The sequence below is a fragment of the Myxocyprinus asiaticus genome, chromosome 5 (assembly GCF_019703515.2).
Source record: "Myxocyprinus asiaticus isolate MX2 ecotype Aquarium Trade chromosome 5, UBuf_Myxa_2, whole genome shotgun sequence".
NCBI classification, from domain to species: Eukaryota; Metazoa; Chordata; class Actinopteri; order Cypriniformes; family Catostomidae; genus Myxocyprinus; species Myxocyprinus asiaticus.
In genome coordinates, this window is record NC_059348.1 from 51,345,067 (window position 1) to 51,358,243 (window position 13,177).

General features: G+C 38.1%; 1 protein-coding gene across 1 annotated transcript; it reads left to right on the top strand.

Moving 5' to 3' along the window:
* Positions 1-574: 574 nt before the first annotated feature.
* On the top strand, positions 575-13,127 carry LOC127441641 (leucine-rich repeat-containing protein 24-like). Its single transcript, XM_051699259.1, has 4 exons — positions 575-753; positions 6,102-6,380; positions 7,495-7,663; positions 10,734-13,127. Exons 1-4 carry the CDS (start codon positions 592-594, stop codon positions 11,909-11,911), a joined length of 1,788 nt encoding a protein of 595 aa, XP_051555219.1. The 5' UTR covers positions 575-591; the 3' UTR covers positions 11,912-13,127.
* Positions 13,128-13,177: the final 50 nt, after the last annotated feature.

A 13,177-nucleotide genomic window follows, 5' to 3' on the forward strand; every position in this document is an offset into this window, starting at 1 on the left:
CCTTCATTCATAATCAGTGTCTTAATGAAAAGCTTGGGATGTTTGCACGAACGAGGGGAGTAGAGCAGGCTGATGTTTTGATCTTAACTCCTGGGAGAGGTATGCTGTGTATGCTTGGCAGTGTGTGGAGTTATATTTGATATATCCTCTCAAAACAGACAGAAGAGAGTTTCTTAAGATAGATAGCAAGATGTACCTCAAGGCTCATGTTTAATTAACCGAAGCCCAGCACAGATTCCTCCTAAGAGACTCATTCTGTAGGGACCAAAGTGGCAGAAGCGGGTGCTATCTATCCATTTTTTCCCCTTATTTTGACTCTACACATATTTCCCCTCGCCGCACCGTAGGATTCAATTTTCCGATCCACTTGAGCGCGATTCTCATGCGTTACAGATCCAGTTAACTCACACGTGCGTGCATTCTATAACAACAAACCTTCAGTGTCTCTTTCGGGTCCCTTTCTCTTTTCTTTTGGACAATTATTTCACTGGTTTAACCACAATCCACCTCTTTTTTTCTCTTTATTGCTCTCAGTCTTGCCCTAGTTTTGGCACCTCTTTTCTATCACTCCCTCCTTCTGGTTTGTCTGCAATGAATCCTCATCAGTTCTCGGTGGTGTTGGCGTTCACGTTGGCCCAGCTCTGTGCATCTTCTCTGGGTTGTCCTTCGGGATGCCGATGCTATAGTTTGACCGTGGAATGTGGATCCATTGGACTCAAAGAGATCCCGCAAGGCATTGCTCAAGGAACACAGGTGAGTGATCGCATAGACACATTTGGATGACATTTCAAGAGGGTTCTGCCCTGCTGCAAACAACTGCATAGCTGGTTACCAGCATGTGTTGAGTTTTGAATGCTTGTATTCCAACAAGGCTTTTTGAGTAGCTATTAGCTAGCAGTTAACATTTCCTTGGGGAAGTTTTGTTGGTGAACAACATGGCTGTGTTGGCCCACCAGCCAGACCAGCACTAAAACAGCACTAAACAGCATGTAAAACCCATACCAGCATGGGAATAGCATACTGGTTAAGCTGGCATTTTCAGGCCTGCACAATCCACTATAAACTGGCATTCAGGTCTGGCTTCGTTCTGGCATGAAACATCCACTTTTCACAGTCTCATCAATTCCTGCTGGATTAAGTTTCACCCAAAGAATGTTTTATTCTCCAGTGCGTAAGTTACAACTTTGCCTAGTTGGGGCGTAAATGGGCAATAACTTACAACTTATGCACAGCTACATAAATATTTGAGCATCTCACCATTGAACTTAGTTGAAACATATGTCCACATACAAATGAAATATTAATAGAAGCCTCCGACAAGGAATTAACGAAAGGCAGACCAATTGAATTACACCAATAAGCTCATATTTTGCATGTCAGTCTTCCATGATCTTTTACAAAACAAATACTGTGTATTAAAGCTGATATGCAACTTTTTCTGTTACAATACTTTCTCCTATTCAAGCTTAATATGCAGAGACAATTATTAGTAAGGTATTAATAGGTAAACTTTCTTGAAAACTGTTAGCACTGTCTCTCTGTGGCACTTTAAAAATGTCTGTTTGTTTAGAGTGACCCGCTTAGACCCGCCCCATCAACGTTATTCAACCAATGGCATGAGACAGGGGCGGGACTATCAGGCGGGCGTATTCAGAAAGCTATTTTGACAACATTTATTTTTGCAACTTCGTTTTTGTGGGGCTAGTGTTGCAGGAATTACATACTTAAGTATTAAAATGAATAAATGTCACATTTTCTAGTTTGTCATATTAGTATTTATTTAATTCACCTGATTAATTTCAGATTCAGTTCCTGAATATGTATAATGTGTGTACCGGTATTTAAATAGTTTATCTAGTACATTTCATTGTTATTTATGCATTATATTTCAGTGGTACTTTATTACTGTTGACACACATAAGGTAAAATAAGTTTCAAACATCAACTGTAACAATATTCAACTGAAATTCATTGCTTTTCATTGCTCTTCTGTTTACAAAAAAGGCTGCTTATTGGATCAATAAAGGTAATTGTCATATTATGCAAATACACATAATTTTACTGCAGAGGTGCCCAAACTTTTACCTATGAAAGACCAAAATTAAAACTAGATTGAGGGCTGTGGGCTGAAAATAAACATTGCATTATATCAAATTGTATTATATTAAAACATAAACATTGCCCTGGTTCCCCTCCCTATGATTTCATAATGTAAAAAAACATTACTCTGCAATCTGCTTAATTTATTACTCTGTTCCTTATTTGACTGCACAATTTGTTCTTAAAGGCAGGACTTAGCTACCAGGATGTAAGCTTTTCGTAAGGTAGAGATGCCCAAACCAGGGCCACTGACGCAGCTCTTCTTTGCATTAAAGAATTGTTCAGGGTTCAGTACAAGTTAAGCTCAATCAACAGCATTTCTGGCATAATGTTGATTACCACAAAAAAAAAAAAAAAAAGAAATCGAGGTGACAGTGAGACACTTACAATGAAAGTGAATTTGGGCCAATTTCTTAACGTTAAAATACTCACTGTTTCAAAAGTATAGTCTCAAGACTTAAAGGATATGCATGTTAACATGATTTTAGTGTGATAAAATCACTTACTAACCTTTTCTGTGTAAAGTGATAGCCAGTTTTACAACTTCGCTACCATGACGATGTCATCAACAAACCTTAAAATGACAAAATAATAATACAAATAATACAAAAGTTTTAACAGAAGAATTAATGCAAGTGGTTTTATAAAATTATATGCTTCACATTTCTGTTTAAACCCTCCAAAAATTGTCCCCATTCACTTTCATTGTCCCCATTCACTTCCATTGTAAATGTCTCACTGCCACCTCGATTTTTTCCTTTTTCTTTTTTTTTTTTCTTTTTTTTTTTTTAAAGAAAAGGAGGAACTAATCTAAATGAATTTTTGTGGTAATCAACATTATGCCACAAATGCTGTCAACTGAGCTTAACTTGTATTGAACCTGGAACATTCCTTTAATGCAAAGAAGAGCTGCATCAATGGCCCTGGTTTGGGCGTCTATACTTTATGGAAAGCTTACATCCTGGTAGCTAAGTCCTGCTTTTAAGAACAAATAATGCAACCAAATAAGAAACAGTTGGGAAAAGATTAGTAGTAGTTATTATGCTCCTAGTGTGAACGTTTACGTCCCAATAGATAAGATCTTACGAATGGCTGGTGCAACCCTATCTAGATTTTTCTAAATCCATCTACCGGTACTGTACACTGGTGCTATAAAGAATCCAGTGCAATGCAATTGAAGAAACTATAGAAACTATAGAACTTTTTCAGTCTCCAAAGAACCACACAGCCAGTTCGAGAAGATTGGCTCTTAAAAATTACTAACATGTTTCAAAGAACGCTTTTTTCTCCCCCTTTTTCTCCCAATTCCCAATGTGCTTTTAAGTCCTTGTGGTCACATAGTGATTTGCCTCAGTCTGGGTTGTGGAGGACAAATCCCAGTTGCCTCTGTGTCTGAGACCTTCAACCCATCTTATCACATGGCTCGTTGAGTGTGTTGCCATGGAGACATAGCACGTGTGGAGGCTTCACACCATCCACTGTGGCAACCATGCTCAACTCACCACACACCCCACCAAGAACGAACCACATTATAGTGATCACGAGGAGGTTACCCCATGTGACTCTACCCTCCCTAGCAACCAGGCCAATTTGGTTGCTTAGGAGACCTGGCTGGAGTCACTCAGCACACTCTGGGATTCGAACTAGCGAACCCCAGGGGTGGTAGCCAGCATCTTTTACCACTGAGCTACCCAGGCCCCCACGAGCATTAGGCATGGTTTAGCATGGTCCATATTTAAGGGAACTATCATAGGAAGGTAAAAAGAGGATACTGGTTAATTCTGTAAATAACTGCACTCGTGCACATGTGTTTATACAGTATGTACACAACAACACAAAATGCAGCAACGCTGAGATTAAAACTATAGATCATAGAGCTCCAGATAGTTGTCTATCTGTCAGAACATCTCACTGAAAGAACTTCTTGCCCATGATCACTTCATTTGCATCAGTACACATTTACCCTAGTCAAATCCCTAATACTACTGCAGCTTGTGAATATTCATGAGCTGGTGTGCATAAATTGCTAAACTGACCCGTGCAACCTGCGCTTCACAATAAATTTGCTACCGCTCAGTCTGTGTTAGATCAGAGACAATAACTTGATAGAAATCAATTTGAGAATTAATTACTGTAATATTTTGTTTCATTAATGTAAAGAAATTTGTAAAGATAAGCCACTAAGCTCTACTGCTCTTATAAAAATGTACTAGTGTGGTTTTGGATGCTGGCCAAGTGGTTTGTTTGTGTGTTGCGGCTGAGCCAGAACTATTAAATGCACCCAGAACTTTGTATCGATCCATTCTACAAGACTTGCTAGGGCTTGGATGACGTAATGGCTCTCAGCAAACTTTCTTTCACTCTGAATTGACCAGGAACAGGGTAAATTGGAACAACTGAAGAAACAGTTATAGCTAGTTAGTACAGCAAATTAAGGTATCATAGAAGAGGCAGCTTTTATTGCTTGTCATGACAAAACAACATTGCTTCTATTATAATCAACAAAGCGTTTGGTTTCATCGCTTGCTTGCAGTTCAGACACGATAAGAGACTGTTGCTATGTTTTTAATAGCATACTACCATACTACTCTTTCAGCATTAGGACTATATAGTACGAATACTTTGCACAGTATGCGCATTTACTGTATCTCCTTCAACTCTGGTGACGTTTTGGGCTGCCGCCTGCAATTTTTCACACTCAACTTAAAAAGCTCACTATTCACACATACCATGGACTAATTTCCACAAAATTGTCTCATTTGTCAGAAACTCCCCCAAATAAAATAATAATAAAAAACTACTCGGATTATTCATAAATAATATTGTATATGTTGAAATTTTTTGATGAACAGAAAGTTTAAAAAAAGCGAGCATGCAGTTCTGGTTTTATTCAGCCTATCTCCCTGCAAAAAGTCCACTAGATGGCAACACGCACTAGGAAAAATATTTTTTCCTCTGTCACCTTCCATCACAATATGCAGATCTGAAAGGAAGGTGGTGCTCTAACGCATCTCAGCCCTCAAAGATGTGCTCATCCATAGACATTCAGTCTTAATTTTCTCTATTGGTTCATTGAATATCTCGGCCTCTGAGTGGACTAGAAGCTTAATCTAGGTGTCATTAGAAAGCTGATTCTCATCTTTGCGATGATATACTGTATAACATTTTATCTCCAATAGTCGATAACATATTTTTCAGATGATTTGTTTAGCCTGCTTTTACTGCTGGACTGCATATTTTGTTTTGGACATCTAAGAAATAACATTGCTTTATCACACCCAAGCAAGCTCACAGACAAGTAAATAATGGTAAGAGCAGATATAAAGTCTGTGGCTACTTATAGCAGCAGTGATCGGCACACAAAAGATACATTTGTATTTTATGTCTTACAGAAATAATATTTCACTTTGTGATTCTTTTATAAATATTTTGAACTGTGGTATTAAGGCACCAAAATAAAATGTATAGTTATATTTGAATGTGAGCTTTCATTTGATATATGGCTTGTCTATTTAAGTGTTGTGTGAAAAACATATTAATATTCTACCACATTACCTCTGGATGGCGCTTATTTGCGACGTGGGTGTTTTCAGGCCTTATTTTGTTATTTAATCTAACATTAATGCAAAGTGATGGTATTCTATGAAAAGTTCAAGCTTTCAACTGATACCACATACTGTATGCCTGACTTACTGTATGTATCCGGGGACTTTAATAAGCATAAACGTATTTTGCGATATAATGTCCCCTGTGGACCCGTCGGTGGGTCCATACAGTTTGTACCTGGAAATTAGCAGTATACATTTCCACTGTATTTTGTATTAATTTTTAACATCTCTTTTTTTACTCATTATATAAAGAGACTGCCAAATGTTAAATTTGTATTCAAAATTGGATTACAAATGCAAAATAACAGCTTTCATAGATCCTTTAAAGATAATTGCTTTAAAATACAATGCTACTGTACTAATTGTTTTCTTTCTATGTCATTTGTGTCCTAGACCATCTTTCTTCAGGACAATGCCATCGGACAGGTCCGTCAACAGGATCTATCTGATCTTGGTCAACTCCACTACCTCTACCTGCAGAACAACAGCATTTCCACCCTTGAAGTTGGGGCGTTCAGGAATATGGGCCTGCTTCTGGAGCTCGCTCTTAATGGAAACCGAATTCACTTGATCACCATGGACGTGTTCCGCGGCCTGGATCACCTGCGCATTATTTACCTCGCAGGAAATCAGATCACCAGACTGGAGGACTACACTTTCCGTGGATTGCAGGTAGAGGGACTGTCTGGGCTGATTGCATGTCTGTCTGCATCCCAATTTAAAAGTTTATTTTCCACAGACATTTTTCAAACACTCTACATTGCCATTTTTGCTGTGGAATTTTAAAATGTCCACTTTTAAAATTAAAAGTCATGAAAGCATAATGTTCCTGAAATATTCACTCTACTTTGTTTAAACAACATTACAGGAACAATTATTTGGAATGTTCCAATAGCAAGTCATTGAATATTGTGAAAAAGAAAGAAATAAGAAATTTATATTTTGCATAAAGAAAGAGAAGCCTGTTTTAGTATGTACAAAATCTCATTCTGATTACTATAATGAGGGAGAAAAAAATTATTTATTATTTAGATTGCATTTATAAATTATGGTATTTATTTGTAGTTGTTTGTATTTTTACTGCCTTTTTGCTTAGTTTAATAATAATAAAATAAAATATTATATTACAGTGATAGTTTTTTGAGACTCATCATTGAGAATTATAATTACAAGAAACAGGTCAACTGAATGCATTATGGTAAAGAGAATTTAGGTAGGAAATGTGGTTAACTGATGAATTAAATTTATGTTGTCACTGTTCAAAAAATCTTAATTGGCCTAAAAATAGGCTTTTTTTTGTCTTCGTGCAAACTATAATTTCTCACATAAAAAATTAATTATATATATATATATATATATATATATATAAAATATCATTTCTTGATTTTGGGGTAAAATTTGATTTGGACATGTTTTTAGTAAATTCACCCTATATCGTAAGAGTATTCCATTATTAACATTATTTTAGAACATTTCTAACATTTACACCCTTTGCATAATGTTAGCCACCATTAAGGCAATGTTCACTTGTACTGTATCTCATTTGACTGTCATGAGAGTGGAAAAAAGGGAAAAGCAGTACTCATAAAAATGCCTAATTAACAGGAACTTTATCCTCAACAATATGGTAATTTGATGGATACACTTTATTGAAAATCGATGATGCTGTACTATCCTAGATGGCTTTGCACAGTGTTTTTAGTTAATCTATGATTAAGCTTAGGATGATAATTATGATAATGGTTATAAAGATGAAACAATTTTAAAATTGTTTACATGTGTCTAGCGTCTGCAGGAGCTGCATCTGCAGGAGAATGCGTTGGAGGTGCTTGGAGATCAAGCTCTGGTAGGTCTCTCTTCTCTGGCTCTTCTGGACCTCACCAGAAACAACCTGCGAACTCTGAGTCCTGCTTCACTCAAACCCCTTGTCAGTCTGCAGGTGCTGAGAGTCATAGGTAAGAGGTTTCCCATTATTCCGAAGCCAAGAATCAACAAATAACATCTCTTTAATGTCTCAATTTTTTCTCCTAGACAGCAATGAGATTAAAGACCAAATGAGCTTGAAGACCAAAGGCCATACTTTGATTTTTCGCGTGCCGCTATATCTCACAGTCGTCAGCACAATATAGTTGGACTGTCCGCATGCAGTCTAGTTTTTCTTGACACTTCTTCAGAGAAAAAGACCCCGGTGATTTCACACAAAGAGAACTTTAGAAAAGAACTCGACAAAAGCTGGGTTTCCATGCACATATTTTCATACAAATTTGGGGATTTTGCATAAAAAATGCTGGATGGAAACACCAAGATGTGAATAAAGTTTCCAAAATGGGAATAAAAAAAAACGTATATCATTGCTTGAGATAAACAAAAATTTAGTAAGAAGACATGCGCATAAACTATGATGGAAATGCATTTACAGAATATATGCCAACAGAATTTATATAGGAATAAATATGCGCATCAAAAAAGTCATGTGACTTTGCCTCAAGAAGCCATGTTAATGCATAATATGGGGCCCTATTTTAAGAGCGCTAGCGCTAAGCGCATCGCTATGCCATAAGTCATAAATGTAAAGTCAGTGGGCAAGTTAAGTTTTGGCATTTTCGTGCAAGCATGCGCTAAATCTAGGCGCAAGTGGGTTTGGCGAAATCGCACACAACGCGCTAATGGGCTGGGTCAAGTGCAGTTTAATTCTAATTTCTGAGGTTCTTCTCCGGTTATTCCAACGTCTATGTGCTATTATATTGTCCATTCCCTCAAGCACCAGCAAAATAATCAAAGACAGCACATTCATAAGAAGTTGGTAGTGTAAATGGACTGTATGCAATAAATTAGAAGAATTGAAAATTGCGTTCTTTTGTGAAATAACTGCATCATTGATGAATGTCAGGCTCCTTTATACGCATAGGAGATGAGATTATCCTCAGAAGTTGGATGTACGCTCCATTAAATTATAGAGAATGTAAATATTATGAATCATTTTCATCTACTGACACAAATCATGGCTGGTATTAACAGTGATTGTATCGGCACGCACTGCACTTCAAATGGTTGATTTTGAAAAATTAAATTAATTTATTGAAACAACAAAATTTAAAAAAAATGTTTTTTCTAAATTCAAATTACACTTCAAACGAAATGAAAATATAATCAAAATAAGGAAGTGGTCAAAAAAATCATATAACAAATGCAAACATTTTACTCTCTCCAACTTCTTTCACTGGCCCCTTTTGCAGTGACTTAATTACTCTACGACAACAGGTGGGAAATACCAATACAAATTAGATCATAAATACAATTGTAAATATAAACATAATAATAATCATTGAAAAATAAACCATGATCTATAGATAGTGTAACACAAATCTCATAACATTTTGTTTCATAAAATGGCTAAAACAGTGATTGTCAGAGACATAATTTGATGTTCCACTATATTTTCAGAGTTTAGACATGAACTTTATTACTGCTGGTGGAATCTCCAAACTGCATAGGCAGGAGTTTAAACTTTGCGCTGAAAACAGACGTGGTTCTCCAACGTCTTAGTGCTAAATCTAGGCGCAAGTGGGTTTGGCGAAATCGCGCACAATGTGCTAATGGGCTGGGTCAAGTGCAGTTTAATTCTAATTTCTGAGGTTCTTCTCCGGTTATTCCAACGTCTATTTGCTATTATATTGTCCATTCCCTCAAGCACCAGCAAAATAATCAAAGACAGCACATTCATAAGAAGTTGGTAGTGTAAATGGACTGTATGCTATAAATTAGAAGAATTGAAAATTACGTTCTTTTGTGAATTAACTGCATCATTGATAAATGGCTCCTTTATACGTATGGGAGATGAAATTATCCTCAGAAGTTGGATGCACGCTCCATTAAATCATAGAGAATGTAAATATTATTGATCATTTTCATCTACTGACACAAATTTGCGCCACTTCGTTATCATACAATATACCCACAGTTTGCATGCATACACCCACAGATTGCACAAACACTCCCACCCACGCACGCTTGCACTTTGTGCTGGCATGAAAATTGCACTTACAATTAGCGTTCTCATGAAAATTGGATAAGATGTTGTGCACAGTCATAGTGTGTAGTGCTGTACTTTGTACACTCATGAAAATAGAGCCCAATATTATCAATATCATTCCATAGCATCTCATATGTTACACTGATTATTCTGAAATGCCAAAGTCTGTCATAAATTATTGACTACTATTACCTCCCAGAACTGTCTGACACACTTTCGCTCTCATACATAAGGCGCCTGCAGCTGAATACTAGAAAACATGAAGTTCGTCCGAGCATTTTGTCTGAACACTCTAAACTACAAGTAATTTATTACATTTAATAAAAGAGCCACAGTGGCTTCATCTTAATTTCCATTTCAGGTTCATTTCCAGAGAAGTGACAATTTTTTTCTCTTGAACATATGGAATGGAAACGCTGCATTACTTGCAATATTATTTTGTAATATTCTGATTTTTTTAGCATAAAAATTTGCAGTTTAGATGGATAGTTACTCAAACTTAGTAACAGATTTGCCAAGATGCAATCATTCAGCCAAAAATAAAAATTCTGTCACTTTACTCTCCCTCATGTTCCAAAACCATATGACTTTCTTCCGTGGAACACAAAAAGAGAATGATATCTTCAGTCTCTGAGACTAGCATACTTCCTAATATCTCCTTTTGTGTTCCACAGAAGAAAGAACATCAACATGAACAATATGAGAGGGTTGAAATGATGACAGAATTTCCATGTTTAGGTGAACTATCCCTTTAAAAAGCAATTGAAAAAAGAAAAACTTGAAGAAGGGTAGACATGTAGGATAACGTAACTGGCAGAAAAGAGATGTAGTATAAAGCGAACAGAGATTACGAAGGTTTATTTAAGAAGCCAGTGTAGGAGAAAGTAGGAAGGTGAGCCTCTTTGAAGTTAAATCAGATCAGCTGTAAAATATTTTGATATGAGAGGTTTCAGTTGTCCCTTCATTCCCAAGCTGTCTTTCTTCTCTTAAAGATAACCCATGGCGCTGTGACTGTGCTTTGCACTGGCTGCGCGGCTGGATAAATGAAGAAGGTCAGAGGTTGTTGAGCTCAGCGGAACGCCGGATGCTTTGTGCAGAACCTCCGCGGCTCTCCCATCTCAGTCTGATTGAGGTTCCTGCAAACAGTCTTGTTTGCATCCCACCCGTAGTGCAGTTGGAGTCCAGCCACCTGACAGTACGTTTGGGGGAGAGTTTGCGTGTATCTTGCCAAGCGTCTGGATACCCGCAACCCCAGGTGACCTGGAGAAAAGCCTCTCATGGTAAAGCCCAGCTTTCTCCTAGGGGGTTGGTGCAGGAGGTGGGAATGGAAGGAGATGCTAGGAAAGGAGGCAGGGTGGTGACCGCCAGACCTGCTGGAAAAGGAGGGACATCAAGTAAAGGACCAGTCCATGGCTTGGACGACGGAGGTGACCGAGAAAGGTTCGATCCAGATACCGGAAGTGGGATGCTGTTCCTCAGCAATGTTACAGTGGCGCATGCCGGACGTTATGAATGCGAGGCGTGGAACCCTGGTGGGGTCGCTCGAGTGACTTTTCACTTGTCTGTAAATATGTCTTCGTCATCCTCTGTTATCTGGCCTCGGCTACATTCGTCATCTTCATCGTCTTACTATCATCCTTCCTCAGTCGACGTGAGTCAAGAGCCACTGTATGAATTGGAAAGCATGGACTTCAACACTTTAGGAACCGCAACTCAGATGGCCATAGCTGTGGGCATCTCTCTACTGGCATTGACGGCCCTACTGCTGCTTTGCATGATCTACAGTCGTCACCAACGGCAGAAAGAGGAAGGCAGTTATGGCCCTAGCAAGGAGGAGAGCATCCTCTACGTCAACGACTATTCCGACGGTCCTACCACTTTCGCTCAGCTCGAAGAGTATCGAGATGAACGCGGCCATGAGATGTACGTGTTAAACCGCGCCAAACTGGTACTTCCTCACCCACCGACCGCAAACCAACAGGGAGCAACGCTGAAGGCCAGTGAGGCACTACAGGGTCAAGGAATACTAACCCCATGCAGGGCAGGAGGCATCGGTCCCCGTAGAGCTCCTGCAGAAGGTGGAGAAGGGCCTCCGCCTGATCCCGAGGGGCTGTTCATGAACCAGAGTTTGCTCTTTGACACACAGATCGCCTATGAGATCCATTGCTGAACAGTATCACTGTGTTCCTTTGAATGGAGAGCTTCTGCTTGCTGGAAGCATGCTTGTAGGCGTGGTGATGGCGTAGTGGGCTAAAGCACATAACTGGTAATCAGAAGGTTGTTGGTTCAATCCCCACAGCCACCACCAGTGTGTCCTTTAGCAAGGTACTTAACTCCAGGTTGCTCCAGGGGAATTGTCCCTGTAATAAGTGCACTGTAAGTCACTTTGGATAAAAGCAACTGCCAAATGCATAAATGTAAATGGAAGGACAGACTAACTCTTCAGTGCGCTTGAAATAACCAGGGTTCTTGCCAATAAACATTACCCTGTTGAATTTCCTTTTTCGTTCTAAGAGCACAAATGCTTTTTTTAAATTTATTTTTATTTAAAGACTAACATACTTAAAAGCTAAAGTGTTGCAAAAGTATTGACTGATTTCAAAACAGGTTTCCCAAAAACTCCCCCTATCTTCCATTACTTGGAAAAACAGTTGTCTTAGCCCCATGTTATCACCATTGGGTGGAGCCAATGTTGTCATGTTAGGTCGCTCAAACATACAGAGAAATGGTGAAAGCACCACAGTATTTACACTCTTCGGGGAAATCAATCTACGAATGGCTTAAATATAGTTGACTCTGCACATTAAACTTGCATAGAAGAAAGTACTGTATTTTATCGTTGACAAATTACATATGATAGCTTTAAAGGAATAGTCCACCCCAATTTTGTTTTTTTATTTTTTTTGGGGCCTTTTTTAGCTTGATGGTCAATATATAACTAGTGTTACAGGGAAAAGAGCTGTGTAAAGTTCTCCTTTTAAAAGAATATTCCGGGTTGAGTAAAAGTTAAGCTCAATCGACCGCAGTTATTGCGTAATGTTGACTACCACAAAAATTAATTTAGACTTGTATCTTTTCTGTAAAAGAAAAAGCAGAAATCTGGGTTAAAGTGAGGCACTTGGAAGTGATTGGGGCCAATCTGTAAACATTAAAATACTCACTATATCAAAAAGCATAGCCATGAGACATAACAATATGCATGTTAACATGCTGTTAGTGTTATAAAATTACTTACTATCCTTTTCAGTGTAAAGTTATCCAATTTTACAACTTCGTTGCCGTTTGGTTTGGTTTAAACCAAAAAACATCAGTAAAAATTTGGTTTTAAACAACTTTAGAGCTCAAATAAAACTTTTATACAAATAAGCTTCAAATTTCTGCCTTTAAACCCTTCAAAAATTGGCCCCATTCACTTCCATTGTAAGTGCCTCACTGT